This window comes from Manacus vitellinus, unplaced genomic scaffold (assembly GCF_001715985.3).
Source record: "Manacus vitellinus isolate BGI_N305 unplaced genomic scaffold, ASM171598v3 scaffold_2_pilon, whole genome shotgun sequence".
In the NCBI taxonomy this organism is placed as follows: Eukaryota; Metazoa; Chordata; class Aves; order Passeriformes; family Pipridae; genus Manacus; species Manacus vitellinus.
Window position 1 is genome coordinate 9,126,729 of NW_021940208.1, and position 18,197 is coordinate 9,144,925.

At 34.3% G+C, this 18,197-nt stretch overlaps 1 protein-coding gene across 2 annotated transcripts in view; it reads left to right on the forward strand.

Moving 5' to 3' along the window:
* CNTN5 (contactin 5) overlaps positions 1–18,197 on the forward strand; it is a 430,795-nt gene that overhangs the window by 295,812 nt on the left and 116,786 nt on the right. For both annotated transcript variants that reach the window (XM_018071482.2, XM_018071483.2), the window contains 2 exons: positions 10,049–10,230; positions 17,150–17,286. In XM_018071482.2, the coding sequence (XP_017926971.1) occupies positions 10,049–10,230; positions 17,150–17,286 (319 nt within the window). The remainder of the gene's footprint in view (positions 1–10,048; positions 10,231–17,149; positions 17,287–18,197) is intronic.

Genomic DNA, 18,197 nt, shown 5'->3' on the forward strand with positions numbered 1-18,197 from the left:
CACACACCTTATCTGACCCTCACACTTCAGCCTCAATACATTTTTATTGTGAATCACAACAAGCTTCTATTTTATTTTCCACATAAAACGCATACATTATTGCTTTTCTGGCTGTAGTCAGTAAAAAAAGGAGTTTGTATTATGACAATGCCAACAGACAATTTTGAGTGAGTAATCATATTTTATTTCTCATTAAAACAAACTACAGGATGTGGGCTGTTGCTGTACTTGTACATTACCAAAGTTTTCAATTTTAGCTTTTAAAATAGGGCCTGTGTAGACTGCCAAAAGGATTGCTTTGTTAAAAGAAAATAAGCTTTATGCATCCTTTTTTTTACTATGGTTATATTTTAACCATATAGATGAACACATAGATACTTTAATAAAAAGAATCAATAGAGAACAGTGCTGACAATTTTTCTTATGACCCACATGCTTGTTTTTCTGCGTATTTGAGAGGGTGTTTTATGCTTGTGCTATTTCTGTATGATAGTAACATCAATGTAATATATCAATATTCTTTCTAAATGGTAGGTTATGTCACCTTGATAATATCAAAACTATGTTTTTGTTGTGAAATGTCCTTAGTTAATGACAAGAATAAATTAGAGATATTTACTTCCTTTTATTACTGAATTATGATGAGATGGTTATGATGGAAGCAGTGTTCATGTTGTTATATTTAATGTTGCTTTAATAATTCTATTGTTAACTTTGTTTTGAAGAGATTTATAGTTCAGTTTTAACCATTCATCCCATCTGTAATATGTCTTGCAAGAACACAGCTGATAGTCCACTTTAAAATCTTGCTTTCTAAATGAAATAAAATAAAAATAAGGTGAAGTTATATGTATTTAGGTCACACAAGTTAGTGAAATTTAGTGACTTTTGATCTAAGAAATGTTCTAAAATGTTCTATTGAAACAGTGAACTCTGAATCAATGCTACTTAATAAATATCTCAAATATGGCATTTGATTTTATCTTCTTCACTTGATTTTCTTTTAACAGACATTTCTAATTGTTCTTCAAGCTTTCATTAGAAATGCCATTATTTTTTTATGCCACTATCAATACTTTCATTACAGACTATATACATGTTGTGGATGTCCTATCCCTGGAAGTGTTCAAGGCCAGGTTGAATGGGGCTCTGAGCAGCCTGGTCTACTAGAAAATGTCCCTGCCCATGACAGTGTGGCTGCAATTAGATGATCTTTAAAATACCTTCTGACCCAAACTATTCTATTCATTTATGTAGAGAGAGCTTACTAAATATTTTTCAATACGCAGAAATAAAAGCAAAGTGTTTGAATAAGTGAATATAATATCTAAGCAAAGATCAAGAATGGCCAAATAAAAAATATTTATGGTCTGGTGAAGGGTATTTGACTGTAACTGCTGTGAATCACTTGAAGTTTCTGAAGAAGTTATTTTTGCTGATGTAGCACATTAAGCCAATGACACAGGTTAATGACTATGAAGAAGGTTTCTAGATATTGCAAATCTTTGTGAAGGTTTAAGAAAATAGACTTTGCAAGGCCATGGGTTAAAGGGTTGTTTCAGTGAGGTCTGGTCAGTGTTTGGCAAAAAGTATAACAATGAAGGTAATAATTTCAGAAAAGAAGGAAGGTTAAAGGCACCTAGCAAGTGTGTCTTTAGTCAGAGACTTCATAGTACCTCATTCCTTTCTTTTCTTCCTCTGCCACATAGCTATATGTGATTTTTGCCAAGAACACAAAATTCACAAACAGTAACCCTATAGTGAGTCACAGACCCAGGTTTGAAACTTCTCTGCCTAACACATGAAGTTATCCACCTGATCTCTCCACACAGGTGAATAGAAGTTTCCAGCATTACATCATATTGTTTCCTAACTCCAAAGGACAAAACTTTCCCCCCTCTGCTCTTCAACTCTGTAAAATATGTCTTTTTACTTTCAGACTGCCAGTTAAAGCCATACCCCATGTCTTCCACATATTTCTCTCTAACTTTTATCCTTTTGTTGAACTGATCTTGGCAAATCAATTATTACCTATTTTATACTGGTCTAGATGTTTCAGAACTGGTATCGATGTGCTGTCTGTAGATACCATGATTCTTCCTGGCTTCAGGTCTGGCAGGAGGCAGAAAAACAGGTAAAAACTACCTGTAATGTGATCTTTTCCTGGTAATCTAGTGTCAAAAAAGGTCTTATGAGGATTTCTATTCTGAGATCAAGTTCTTTTCCAACCTAAAATCTCCTTAATACCAGCATGAATCTGCGTCTCACTTCAGCCCTGGTGTTATGCCAAAGAGCAGCAGAGCCAACGCACTGGCAACACTTTAAAATCAACTTAAAGTTAACCTCTGCTAACTGCACTGTACTGAATCCCAGGGGCATTGAGAAGAGTGAGCAGTCAAGATGCCAAGCAGTAGATGAGTATTATTGGGTACAAACATGGGAATATAGTATAAATTTCACTGTAAAAAAAAAACAGAAACAAAAACCCAAAACAAACAAACAAATAAACAAACAAAAGCAAATAAACAAAACAAAAAACCCACTAACATCTGTGATATAAATCAGGCTTCATTGTTTTTTAAGGCCAAGTATGACAGTTCTGTTGGCCATTTATTTCATGTATTTGGGATATATCAACAGATCTTTACTTTTCTCTCTGACTATAAGCTGTCATTTCCTTGGGGAACTGTGTGAAACTTCTCAGGGAGTGAGTGCCTCTTTGCTGAGGATACAGATCACAGAATGTCCATTCATCTCTGGAAGTACTCCTTTCTAGGTGTTGTCTTTCAGAAATGATTAAGCTCCTTGTACTTTTCTATGAAGACAAAGTAATTCTTTCCTCTTCCCACAAAGGTGACACATAGAAACACCTTTGATATTAAAGATAACCTGATTCTACATTCAGAGCACATTAACAGCTCTCCTTCCCAATGAATCCTGGGACAGTAACGCTAACACTGTTATCCCCTACGGAGGAACTGATGGTCAAAACAAAGTATGAAAGGACATGATAAATCACTGCATTGATAAATGACAGTTGGATGTTTAAGGAATTCTAAACAGATTTAGTATATAATTTGCAGGCAAAGAGAAAGCTAATTTTGACTTGTCTTTTAACTGTGTTATGGTACTCACAATTTAATGATATATCAAGGTCCCTGCCTTACATTAAATAAAGCAAATTATTCTAGATGCTGCATATCCCATTCATTGTTGGAACTAGGATTCAAATAGTAAGTGTTTTTCCTACATATAGAAGAATTACTGCAGGAGTAAGGTATGCTAGTATCTTAGCATTTTCAAGCCTTAAGCAAATTCACAGTGTAAAAGTCCACAGGTAGCAATTTTCCTCTACCCTCAAAACCAAGTCTTATCATGGTGTTCTATTTTTCATCTACAGGTCACAGAGACATACATTTTCTGGGTTTTTTTTAAACAAGGAATAACAGAAACCATAGAGTATTAATCTGTTATAATTATTTGCCCAAAATGAAACTGCAGGATAGATACAAAAACTGATACAGAAATACATGTTTCTAAGTTCCACAGGCCAAAAATTCAAGTTGCCCCATATCCCTTCACACCACTTCTCACCGTAGGAAAAATATTTTTTAATCTTGTCAGATGCCAAACCTGAAAGCTGTGGAAGCTACTCTTAAAGCTTACTGATAACAAAACGGTCCCAAGAGGGAAATGAAAAGTCTCACCAGAACATCATTTTCAGTGTTATATGTAGGGATGCCCTTTCCCCTTGAGATAAGATTGTGGTGAGAGGAAAGAATCTTTTTAAACATGAATATGGCATCTTCGAGCTGACTTTGTTTATATAAGACTCAAATAGATTCAGAGTTCTTTTTTTTTCTTTGATAACACATATTGTTTATGTCAAATAAATCTTTCTAAGACTTTCATCAATCTAAAGTTCATTTTTAGCTCATGCTGAATAAGTATTTATGTCAAAAGATTCTAAAACAGGATAGGATTTTGTTCCTGTTTTTCAGGCTTCCTTTAAGTGAACTAGTTCTTGCATAGTTCCTGTTACAAATATTGAAATAATTTATAGTAATATAATAAAGAATGTATAAAAGACTCTCTAGTGAATCTCAAGTAGCACTCCCAGACCTCATTCTGCCTCGCTCTGACTAAATACTTTGTATTTGCATTTAAAAAATTGTATTTGATTGCTTTTACCATAAGGCACAAGGAAAGTGGGGAAAAACTACCAAACTTCAACTCCCCATCAGTAAAATGTATTCTTGAAGCAGCAATATTATCAATCTCTTTTCTTTCTCTCTCAGGACTATCAAAGAAAACTTGTAAACATTGCTAAAAACTGTGTTCAGTAATTTACACAGCCTTGCTTTATGTTTAAAGATAAAGAATCTTTTTTATTTTTTGCATAGGCTTTTTATAGGCTTTCTCTCTGTGTCAGAGTCTGAGAGGATCACAAGGAAACAAATTCTAGCAATTGTCAATAGTAGGTCCCCAGAGTTACTACTGTAACTTTCTCTTCAAGAAAGAGAAATTTCAGAAATTTCTCTTCTCTGTCTTCCCACAAAGAAATAAATGCTTATAATCTAAGGCACAAGAGCCTTAAATCCAGCCCTTTTGGTCACTGTTTTTAAACTCTGTGGCTGATCAGCAGCTTCAAAGCCATCTTGCACACCCCAGGCAAACCGGATTTATGTTTACATTTACATCATGATTGATGGTAGGGCTGTTGTTTCTAGAATTTCTGGACTCATTTTAACTAGTCTTCTGGAACAGATCTGTAAATGTACACTGGTTGTATCTGTACAACAGAGTTAGGAAATCCTAGATCAATGTGCCAGCTACAGAAATTCTGCCTGGACAAAGTTTGGAACAGAGAAAAATGACACAAGAAAGTTCAGTTATAAAAATAGTTTTAACACAAGGCAAGTAAACACAGTTGTACTGTGGCCTGAGGATCTGTATGAACACCTGCCAAAAATATGTCATCATTTCAGGCAAATTTTCTGCTTCAAAACATTTTTCTCCTCTAACTTAAATTGTGGATTCTTCCTGTCTTATCCCGTATACAAACACAGCAGATGTCATAAGTTGCTTAGGATTCTCTTCTTAACAGCTTTGATTAAGTCACAGGTTGATGATAATTTACCAGTTGTTATGTCTTTAATACTTTTTAGAAGAATATCCGCTTATTTCAGAATACCCACGGCCAGCAAACTGAGGTAGGGTGTGATACAGAGACTAGAAAAAGTGGTTATGGATGGCTGAGATAAAAACAAAGTTTACTTCCATTCTTTTTTTAACAGCTCAACATCTTCTTAATTCTACAACATAATTAGCATCTGCAATACTATGATGACAAAATTATAATATGGAATTTTGCAATATGGACAACACAGAATACAGAGGAGGAGATGTTCAGCTCTTTTGAATTAAATTTTTCACATCTAGCTGTGCTGTTGTGATTTCATTAAGAATAAATGCCATTATCTAACTGTTAAACGCAGACACAAAAGGTTGTGGAATACCTTTTCTGCTTTACTCACTATTTGTGAAAACAATACCTTGCCTATTATGGTTCTTCTGTTCTCTTGTTTGATCACACCTTAATCAGATAACTCGTGTTCATGATTCACTTGGATTTAAGAATTTGGAATCTTTTTTTAAATCACCAAAAGTGTCAGTTATGTTATCTAACTTTAGCTATTGAACAGCTAAGTTTCAAAACTAAGCCAACAGTTTAGGTTCTGATCAACCAGTAAAGAAGCTCTGGAGTACCATTCAGCACTGTCCCTGCTCTGTGCCACAAAGAACAGCAGTGCTTGCAAAGCACATCCACATTAGTATATGACACTTCTACGTATATATCAGACCTTTTTAGTACTGTCATGGATGTGTGTTGAAGTGACTTGTAGACCTGGACTTGTTCCTGGACGCAGGCTTCAAACTCATCACCATTTCATTCTATTCTCTTTTAATTCTTAAGTCACCATACTCATTACTGCTATATTTTATGAGTACTCACTATCTTTTAATAACCAAATGAAAGGAAAAGTGATTGTCCTGCCTCCTAAAACTCTTCATCTGATCAGAGCAGATTTATATGGGATATTTTAAAGGTAGAATCACATGAATGGTTGATGGGCATTTCTGGAAAGCATCAGATGGAGAGAATTTCATTATAATCCTCGACATTTTAATCCCACATAATTATCCTGTAAAAATCAGAAGGTATTTAACACAGTTGCAAGACTAGGGGGTATAAGAAAAAAAAAAGGGTTTTCTTTTTATGTAGTGGTCATGTAGTGGTTTTCAAGATATATTATGATGTGAACCTGTGGGTTTGAAGGACAGCAATGCATGGTAAAGAGAAATAGTGTGGAGAAGAATTGAAATTACAGTAGAAGATAAAATATTTCAAAAATCACATCAATCATCACCAACAGAATACAGGAAAAGTAAGCTATGTATTCTTATTTATGATATTATTGAAAAACTAGGAGCTCAGATCCATGGCAAAGGTATTTTAAAATTCAGACATTACTCTATTTCCACCTCACGCCTTACCCAAAATAAACATATGCTATAGATATGTAATGAAATATTTTCTCATATGAAATTGAAAGGAAAAAGAATTGCTTCCTATAATTTTTTGAAAACATTTTTATTTCTATATTTTATTTAAACCTGTGAAGAATTCCCAACAAATTCAACAGCACTGTTCCAAGTAATAAACCACTGAACATTGACTCCTATAATATCTTCCAAGTGTAAATGTAAAATTATAGCTCATATTTTCTTCAAATTCAAACTGTACAAACCCATAGTAATGTCTATTGGAGTCATCAGGAACCCTTTAGAATTTTTATTTCATTTTAGATTAATGAGAAGTTTAATGATGGTATTTCTGAAATCAAGTAGGGTTTTTGTCTTGGTAGTGCTAAGATTTACCCATAGTATTCAGCAGATTTTTTTCCCAAAACTGAGGAGAAATCTTATCTTTCAACTCAATTGAAACTCAAATCAAGTTGCTCATAGGAGCTGAATGTGAACAGGGTTATAGTAAACAAGGAAATTGTATTCCCATAAAAGTCTGCTGAGACCAAAATAAAAATGGATTATAATGCTTATAAGATTCAACAGTTATGAATATGACATTAAACTCTTATTAATGATAGAGGTACTTCTGCAATTGCTCTATTTTTTAAAAAGCTGTGGATCATTTGAAAAGATGAAAAATGTGCATATATCAGCTCTTATAGTGGATTTTATGAGTTCCCTAGAACAGTCACACAATCTTATTCTTTCACCTACTCACTGATATATTTTATTTCCTTCTCACAGAAGTCGCAGAGGAGAAATAAGTATAGATATAGATATGTGTTTATTTCAGATGTAAAATTCATGCTTTGCTTGTAAGTTATGCAAGGAAAATAGACTTCATTAAACAGAACTACAAGTTGTCCACGAATACCAATTTATAATATGGGAGTACTTTCCTTTGAAATCATTAAATCTGCACAGCTAAGGTAAATTTATCTCCTTGAAAAATTCCACTTATTATCTCATACTGGTGAAGACATTAGTGAGTTGTTTAAAATATGTTTCCTAATGACACAAACAACAAGTTTCCTCTGTGATTTCCATGTTATACAAATTTACTTGCTGCAGGAAACACATAAGCAAATTTCAAAAAATTAGTTAAATGCAATTTAAAGGAAATTTTCTAAAAACATGAATTTCAAAATAATCTCATCGCAGCTAAATGAGACAATTTTCATGGTTTACAATCTCTTCACTCTTTCTCAGAAATATATACTACCAAAAAAATTCTTTTTACTAGTCCTATTCAGCAGAACCAGTTTTCTTCCATGACAGTAGAGTAAAAGCATTATTGTCATGGATTTTTCTGGAAGCAGGGCTGAAGGCCAAATAACTAGCAACAGGCAACAAGCAATAAGCACCCTTATGGTGCCAAATAAAGTGTATCTGCACATCTATTTTGCACTGTATCAACATGAAGTGTTTCTACTGTGGACCTATGTTGAAATCTTTGTCTGGTCAGAGTGATTGTTTTGCAACCAGCAACCATGACACAATTATATTCCATACAGAAAGAGGAGTTAAGGAGTTAGCTCTTAAAGCAGAATGTAAAACAAAAGACTTAAAAAACCCCCCAGGAAGTCACTCAAGAAAGAGTATAAATTTGAATATCAAAGTGATGCATGCAATTAGAAATAAACTATGAGAGCTATTGAATAGGGGAAAAAAAGAAACTAAGGTTGTTGTTTGTACTACATCTAATATATACAAATAGCTATTAAGTATAGCAAATCAAAATATGTAGCTAAGGACATGAAAGAATATTATAACTGGTGGGCTAAGACAAAGTTTTATTAGTGCATCAGAAACAAAAATATCTTATTTATCCTTTGTATTTAGAATTGAACCTCTTGAAGTACTTCAGTCAGATAAGAATGGGAAGTTCTTTTAATCTTCTGACTAAAAGCATGTAAAATAACTTCTAGTAGGAAGGAAACTTTATAAATTAGAACTATACAAGCTGCAGAAAAGAGTCCTCAAACCAAACCTGCAGGACACCAAAATTTGAAATCAGTCATCAAGAAAATAATTTAGAGTTAAAAATTAGAAAGCTACCAAGCTCTTATGGTGATAGAGAATAAAGAAAGAGAATATATGACCTACACCCCTCATATGATCCACAAAGATCAATAAAAAGAAAAATATATACATAATTGGGGAGCTGAAGAAAAAGAGATCAGACAGTTTTGTTTAGTAAGGAAAAAGAAAAAGATTATTTGATTTCCATACGTGTATTTCTTCTGTGGGGGACAGTGTAAAGGATCATTTTGCAAGAATAGAGAGCTGTTGTAAGGACCATGTCTCAGAGATGAATACACACACACTTGCAATAAAGTACATTTTGTCAGGTTAAGTAATCAGCCCAGTGAACTTATATGGGAAGTAATGATTGTCTCTGTCTGGTATATTCAATACATTCCATATGGGAGTATATGTTGGCTTTGTGAAGGTAATTATGCTAATAGGCTCAATGAAATTCAGTGCTATGTGACTTTCAGGACAGAAAACTAGGGAAATATTCTGACATCCAAACACCAGTCTGGGAATTTTCTGAATCTCTATGAAGTACTAGGATTTGGAGCATCTTGTCTGCAAGTTTGAGTACGACTCCAGTAACTCACAAGTGGAAGTTAGCAAATCATGGCAGTCATTCATAGCAGTTTTAAATTTGAATCTATATTATGAAGTACTTTTCCCCCTCTGTCTGTACCAAAAAGCCCAATAGGTGCACAATTGGGCTAAAAAGAAAGTTTTATGAGTGCAAACACTATTTAATCAATTTCTTCCCTGAGTATGAATGTAAATGACCAGTTTCCACATAGACCTGTGCAGAACAGCAAGCTACAGTGAAAAGCCCTTTTGCTCCCACAAGCAAGCATGTAATGCTATGAGCCAGAAACAGTAGGGCCATTAATACGTTCTTCTTACACAACCAGTTTTGCATCTTGAAGAATATTGTAATAAAACAGGTCTCCAAACCTTTGGTCACTTTAATTCACCCAAGAAAGTGTGGTATTGAAATCTCCCACCTAGATGGACATTATCGCTGAACATCTTCTGAACTGAAGTTTCATTGCAGGAAAATTGGGATGTGTTGGAATTTCCTAAATTCAGCCAGGTTTTGAAGTTGTTATTTTCTTTGGCCTACTGAGGGGAAGTGTTAAGAAGTAAAGCATAAAGTGCTAAAGAAATTCTAGAGAGAGTATTTTAAGTGATTTACTTGATCTCAATAAAAATTTAGTCTCCCTTGTGGATGAAATAGACACATCTCATGTAGCAAGCCACTTATTAAAGATTCCCTATAGAAAACTCAGGTATATTAACCATTATATGAACCTTAATTGTGGTTATATTTTATTGCTACTTAGATTATTAAGTGTTTAAACTACCAGATAACAGAATCTATATTCTGAATATGGAAGAGTACTAACAGTAATTTTGCTTAATATTTCAGCCCTGTTCCAACAATCTCTTGGAGGAAAGTTAATGGTCATAATCCAAGTAAAGCCCGCCTGAGAAAATCCCAAGCTGTGCTTGAAATACCTAATGTGCAGCTAGAGGATGCGGGAATGTACGAATGTAAAGCTGAAAATTCTCGTGGAAGAAATGTCTTCAGAGGACAACTACAAGTGTACAGTAAGTATAACAGCACATAACATTATGCAGCATTGCTTTGTCCGCACTTAAGGCTTTAACTACACATGAAGCATTCCAAGGTCCAGTAGAAACAAGATACCTTGATATCAGGTATCAATATACCAAAAATAGTATTGAATAAAGCTATGTATTTTTATTCCTTAGTATTGCAATAAAGTCTGAAATATATAAACAACATTGATTCCCTTAAAGAACTGACTTAAATAAAAATTCATATTTGATGACTATGGAGTTTTTTAGAGTATAGATATAATTTTAAAAGTCTATTTCTTTTACTCCTGATATAATAATGATATGCAACCTAAACATGATATGAGAAAACAATGTTAGAAATGTCTTAGGATTTTTATCACACTTTTATTAACATTTCACCTCTGTTATGTTTGGGTGTTGAGTTTTGTCAAGTTCATTACATAGGGATCTCCATAGGGATGGAGAAGTGTTTCTTTTTTGTAGAAAATTCTCAATCTAGGCATACACAATTTACAAAAGTTTTGATTTCAGAAAGTGCTCATCATTTTTTCTCTCAGATTGATCTTTCTAAAATTTTTTTGAGTGAGCATAAAAAAAATTGAGTCATGCATCACATTGAAAAGAAAAAAAAACAAAACCAAAATTAAAAATATTTAATAAACCCCATGAATTTTATATAATATTGTTGTTGCATCCTAGAGTCTAGAAACAAAAGCCTGCATAAGACATACCATGAATACTTAAAAGTCAAAGTTTTGCATATATCAAATGTAAGCTTGAGTTTCACCTACTTCTTTTCCACTAAAGCTATACTAATTTCTATCATTCCACGAATGGTACAACCTTAAACACTTAGCAGGAACAGTCTTTTTCAGGAGATCATGCAACAAATCTTTCAGATTAAATTGTTTTCTGTCTTCAGATGTCACAGTCAGTGGAATTCCAATCACTGAAGTTTAGATAGGTCCTCAAGCTAATAGATATCTCTAAGAAGGAGTTTCTCCCATTAATCAATTTTATTTCTCTTTACTTGATTTCAGCCCATGGCTCCTAATGCTTTCTCCCCATCACTAGCTATACAGCTTTCTCTGTCTTTGCTACACACTTTTATCAGATAACTGTAGACTGACATCATATATTTAGTTTATTTTCCACACATGTCAATATTTCCAGGTCCATAATCTATTTTTCTGTCTCTTCCAGCTTTCCAATGCCTTTATCTTAGCTCTCTTGATTTTAGTGAGTATCAGTATATCTCTGGATGATGTTTCTTTTCTTGCTTTTCATTCTTGCCCCTCTAGAGCCCAGGGCAGGTTTTTGTCTTCAATTTCTTGTTGTATAAGCTGGAAAAATTATGTGGTGGTTAAGATGATAGTTTGCACATTTCATTTCAGACTTGTCATCTAAACTACACTTGCAACAAAGTTTTTATAAGACTTTTACTGAAAACAGCAGTCAAAGCCCAGGGCCTACTCTGAGCCTCCTACTGTGCCAACGCACCAGTGATATTTCTTTGGTATTACAAATTCTTACTATAATTCACTTCCATGAAAGTATAGCACCTCCTGCAACAAACCTGAGGGCCAGGGACATTTAGCAGCTGGTCTTTTTCTACAACATTTCTTAAAATGTCTGAAAAAAAAATCTGAGTGATAAGGTATATCCCAGCTCATACACTTCCAGCTGTTTTCTAGAGCTGTGGAAGTACTAGATGCCAAAGCATCTCATAAAGGTGTTAGAATTATCTCTGCTTCTCTTCTTCAGAGTTAAAGGAATATAAAAGGTTCTCTTCAACAGAGAAATAGAGATGCCGTAAAATGAAATTATTTCTACAAGATCACTGTGCAGGTCTGTAACATTGATGTAGTGCTCTACACAACTCTTCCTCTCTCATTAGGTTTTTGCTTTGAGTAGAAATAAAGGTGGTACTCAAATACATGGAATACATTTTCAATGTCAGTTTTTTTCTACTTTTCCAGAGAGAAATATGAAATTTCACTGTTGTCTAAATTATATTTTTGGTGTCACTACCTTTATAAATACACCAATTTTTACTCATTGGTATTTTCTGCAATAATATTAGAACAACTTCTTTAACATAAGAAGAAGGGAGTCCACTTCAGATTGCCTTGTTCCTCTGATTAAGAGATATGAGATTAGTATGTTATCAAGTTTTACCTATCTACATTAGAAGGGAACGAAGTCAGAGCAGGTTACAGAGGGCTTCCAGATGGAGAACACTGGCAGTGACCTCCAGTAGATCAGGACAAGAAGTACAAACTTTTACTAGACCCTGAGAGTGCCTTTCCTTGGCCTTGACATAAAATACTCCCCATAGAGCCATTCACAGTCTCCAATGCTCCTGTAGACAGCATTAGCTTCTCACTGGCCTACAAAGCTTGACAACTGCTTTCGGGGTATAAAAGGATTTGTGTGAGAAGGTTTTTAGCAGCACAAAGTTTAGCCAAGTGTTAATTTACAAAATTCTCACCTTCTTTTACTAACAGGTGATTTGGTAGAATTTGGGGGATTGTTTGAATCGGCATTTCCTGCTGTGCCTTTTGTTCATAACAACAGTCAACGTGAATTATTTACCTTTCAGCTCACTGTCTTTTCACTAACATCTTATTTCTCCAGGTGACAACAATTATTTTGGCTCAGAAATTCGGATGTAGGCAGTTATTCCTTACCAGAGGTTTCTTGTAAAATTTCAGAGCAGTCTGTAGGACCAGTTGTGTCATACTGCAGTCTCACAATTTACATATCTCTGTAGGAACTCACTCACTGTCTGTTTGAATCTTCTTCATTTTGTCAGTTGCATCTGATCTGGGTCACCACAGAGTATTTTGAAGAAAGCCCAGGACACCCAGTCTGCCTGTCTAGTCACATTTAATCACAAACTAGTGATTTTTCATTTCTTACCTGATGCTGCAATCCAGATATACCATGACTGCCTGATACAGCTGACACTTCAGATGTTGTTCAGAAAGCAGTGTTTTGGATGCTGACAATTTCATATTATTGTAGTCTCAGCACTTAGTGGAAATTCAGCTGTAGGCATTAAAAACGTAATTTTTAAAATGCCAGACATCCTCATATGCATTGAAATCTATTTTGGGAGGTGTGATTTTCCCCCAAGTGATCTGCTCATCCTGTAAGTTTCCATGAAATTTTATTCAAGCTCAAATTGATTAACAGAGGAGAGTACAAAAATTAAAATGTGGGTGGATAATTTTGCCATTAACCTTTTTGTCCCTCCACAAATCCTGACTAACAGCATTTCCCCAATAGTAAGCACCAGTCTGTGCAATTCCTGCTCCTCTCTCACTCTGAGCCTCTTTGGTTTCCTTCTGTGATACCTATTCACTACTACCAGGCTCAGCAGGGGATGGTGATGCGAAGCAGATTTCAAAACTACTTCTTTGGTTGTTTTTCTTTTGGCTGGATCAATTCCCTCGCCCTGCTCACAGCAGCGCCCCAGGACCAGCATATGAGATTTGCCATAGCACAGGAGTGGAACAAGCAGCTGAGAGCAGGAAGATTCTGTAATGAAGTGTAACAGACCATACTGATTTTAAAAAACATTTTATTACTTCCTTATAGAAACTGTATGGAAAAAAAACAAAGTCCACTACGGGTTAGACCCACACAGTAAAACTAGCTAGAGAAGAGGGTTTTTGGTTAGAAATTGTACATTCAGTTTAAATGTGCTATCTTGTCTTTCTCACTTTCTCACTATTCTTCTCTTACTTTATTCTTTCCAATTATTGTCATATACAGGAAAATAATTTTTTCACTCCAAACTCTGTACTCATTTACATTTTAGGACATTATTTAAAGTCATTTCTCTATGTATAATTTTGTCCTTAATTTTTTCTCAGTCAAAAAGTTGCTTAAAAATTTGAGAAAGTAGTTTGAATTTTCTGTACTTTAATTTTGTTTTGCACAGAGGATACAAAAATTGGCCTGTAAGCTTCCAGATTTATTTTCAATTTATGTTTGAAAAATGTTTTGACATCCTTGAATAAACAGGTGCAGAAATGCAGTATAAAATAAATCAAGGATTGGACAGTGATTTTAAAATCTCAGAAGCACTGTATAAAGGTCTGGCACAATACCCATAAAGACTACTGAGCAATAAAACACATCCTTCTCTTCTTACAGTTACCACAAAACTCTTCACTGGACAGATAAAAACCAGGCAGACACCTGTTTTTCCCCTGGATAAATGTTGCATTTTAAAGAAGGAAAAAAGAACTTGTTACTTTTGAAATCTGTTTAATATTCTTCTTAGAATTTATATTTTGTATTTAAAATAAAGTCTAATCATAGAATGAAGTTTTCTTTGCATGCATGTGTATCATGGTGATGTTACCACATTTTTGCCAAAAAAACCCAAACCTAGTACCTTGAATCAAAGGTTGCACAGGCAGTTAAATGTTTCAATTTTTAAAGTATTAATAGGATTTTAGAGAAAGTGTTATGATTTGATAGAGTCACTCTTGCTAATGAGCAGAGAGGGAATTCTGTGTGAAAAAGTAAGGAGTACACAGAGAGAGAAACAGAAGCCAAAACGTGATGAAAGTATTTCCCTTAATCATGCATTTAACTCTATTCCAGCTACGTCTACCTATTTTTTTGCTACCTTCTTCTCAGAAGGGTGGGAATCTGAGTCATTGTCTTCACTGATGGCAAGTTCAACAGCTTGAAAAATATTACTCCAAAGGCCATTTAGGCTATGAGGAGAAAATTTAGGGCAGAAATACCCCAACTAAAGAAAAAAGGGTTGTTCTTACCAATCAGTCATATCACTGTGGTTTGCAAGTTTGTCTTTTCAGAAGAAAACCTGTGCCGTGACTGTGTTACCAAGACAGCCACAGAAAAAGGGTGGGGAATGGCAGTTCTGAAAAGGACACCCCTGCAGCCAGGCTTGGGGAAACAGTTTTGTTTTGGGGTAAAAATGTTCATCTTCTAATTCTGGATGCTCTGGTTCATGATGAGCTCAAATTCAACTAAGAAAAATGGGACTAGATATACTTTGGATCAAAGAGTAGAATTCACAGAACAGCATAATAATAAAAATAATTAAATATAAATAAAATCAGTTTAGTGCCTCTTTGAAACTGCATGATTTTATGGTACCACTGGCTGTCTTCTATAACTTTTTAGTTACACATTAACTGCCTCATCTTCCAGAATCATATTAATGTACTCGTTTTCAAAGGAAACCATTGCTTCTCAGCATGATTCCTTCATGCATACTTTAGCACTCAAAAAGAGAACAGCAACATCGACTATACAATGCAATTGAATTATATTTTTAGGACAATTAGTAGACACCAAATAAGCAAGGACTCATGCAAGCTGTTTCTTTCTGAGGATTTTTGTGGGACCCTTTGTTATGACTTAAAAAAGTGATTCAGCACAGTGAAGCAAATGTGAAGAATTTCATGCATTGCCTTGACTGAAATAAGAAGAATAAGGACACAGAGGTTTTTAGTTTTCATTTTGGGAGTGAGGTTGAGTTAATCTCCCTCTTTTTCCTCTATCAAAAAGGAAATGAGCAATTCTTCTTCTGAAATATTTCCAGCTTCTGACAACTGTCTGGTCAGGGACTCGACGCAGATTATTCCCTGCTTAGGAATGATAGACACCTCATTCACTTTGTTTATCATCCATGCACGAGATGTAAGCTACAAGCAGTGAGTCACCTGTCATGCCTTTTCCTATCTTCTCACGTCTTTGATTGGTGGCCTGTCAAATGCCAGCTAGATTCAAAGATTTATTTTTAAACTCGATTCCCATGTTTAAGTGCATCATCAATTATCTGTCGTTTGAAGTGGAGACTTTGTTGTGACAGATCTGGACTTCTATTCATACCAAGCAGAAGAATTTTACATCCCTCTTGTAATGAAGACCTTTTAGCTACTTATTCTTTGAAATTTGGAAAAAAACCCCAAACAATGACAATAAAAAAAAGCTGAACAAAACCAATAGAACATTTATTATCATTATGTTAATTAATTTCATCTATCATCATCTGTACCACACAAAATGATATGGTTACAATGTCAAAACCCAAAAGCCGGCTTTTAAGTACACATTTTTATTCTGCATATGAATGCTCAGTTCCTCACTGAATCATATGTTTTCCAAATTATAAATATTATGTATAACTATCTGATTGACTGCTGCATTAAAGATCTACTTCTCTGTAAAAAATATTCTTCACTTTTCAGTGGATTATTTAATGAAATTTAGGTACTACTGGTCACATGTACACCTATCAACTGTCTGCCTTTAAAAAAAAGACTGTTTTGAGATTGACATACTGTGTAATTTATGTTCCTGATGAATGGTGGAAATCTCATGGGTTCTGTGCTTAAAAACATTAAAAGCATTTTCTCCCTTGAAATGTGAACTTAACAAAAATATGTGCAAGTACCTTACCAAATTCTCAGTTATTTCTAGCTGAATAAATAATGATTTCCTAGTAAAATGAGAAAGCTACATGAAAGAGTCTATGACAATTAACCCTTTTACCACAATATGAATAGTTTAGTTCTTGTAAATTACTAAATGTTCTATTTGTCTTAAATTCAGGAAAAATGAATGTGTTAATATACAGTACTGCAATTTAATCCATTAGAAATTATTAAATGGGGCAGATGTCTATTCATGGTCATGCTACTGCTCATTACTGGTGCCATTATCGCATTTCCTTTAAAGTTAGGAAGTTTGGCTAACTTTATTACTGTCTCTTTTGGTTTGGGCTGTTTGTTTAAGCGTACTTTTTTTTTGAGAGTAAGATAAGTGTAGTAAAGGCCAGTAATTTAAGTTTTTTAATTGATAAGGTCTTCGCACATCGGCTAGAGACTTACCAGTTTGTATGCTTTGACTGTAACGTGGTATTTTTTTCTTTTAGCCTACCCACACTGGGTGGAGAAACTTAATGACACACAATTAGACAGTGGAGATCAGCTCCGATGGGAATGTAAAGCCACTGGAAAGCCAAGGCCCACGTATCGTTGGCTGAAAAATGGAGTTCCTCTCTGGCCACAGGTACACTTGGACACTGGCGACAAGGAGTCACCAGGATGTTGTATGCTTCTCCTTTCATTCTGATAAAGTCAGTTAAAGAAAGTACTGAAAAGTACTGTTTTCTGTGTTAGTTTCTTAGGTGCTAGTGTACAGTACAGACAGGTTTTCTATGCATGTCCCTTCTGAACCATCTCAAGCAATGTAAAACTTCATTCATCAGTAGTAATTGTAGTTCAGAAATATTTGGAAGACAGGATCTACTGAGCTATACCGGTACTATAGTGTATATCTAAACAATCTCCAATATGATTTTTTTTTTTTTTTTAGATAGTGGTATCATGTTATTTGTATCTATTTTTCTTTCTGTATAAAAAGATGGCAAAAACTCAGCTGTATTTGCTGAAACATATTTCTTCATATTTCTCTCAATGTTATGTTATGCTATGTTATGTTATTTACTATATTTAAAAAAAAATCATGCTCTTCAAATCACTAGCAGGCTAATATAAAAAGTACAATGACTATTGCATTTTTAACTCCATTTATTCTCTGCACGTTACAGAACTTGCTGTCAAGACCATTTAAATGGTCCATGTAAGACTCCTAGAATGTAAAATATTTAACTACAGTCAACTGATATATTTTAGAATTAGACATACATAAAATTCTCTTTTTCTTTTAAATGACCACTCATGTCATGGTATGCCTTTTATTTCACTTTATTCTTTTTCTCTCACTGAATCATCAAAGTGTCAGTCCACATCATGTGGGTTTTTTCTAACGCCTTTCCATTTTTATAGTCTCAAATTATTTAGAGTTGTGTAAATTTATTTAATCTATTTCTGCAGATTAAAATAAAGCTGTTCAATTCTGTGAAAAATGTCTCCATTTGCAAATCAATTCACAGAATGGATTTATGAATATAAAAGATG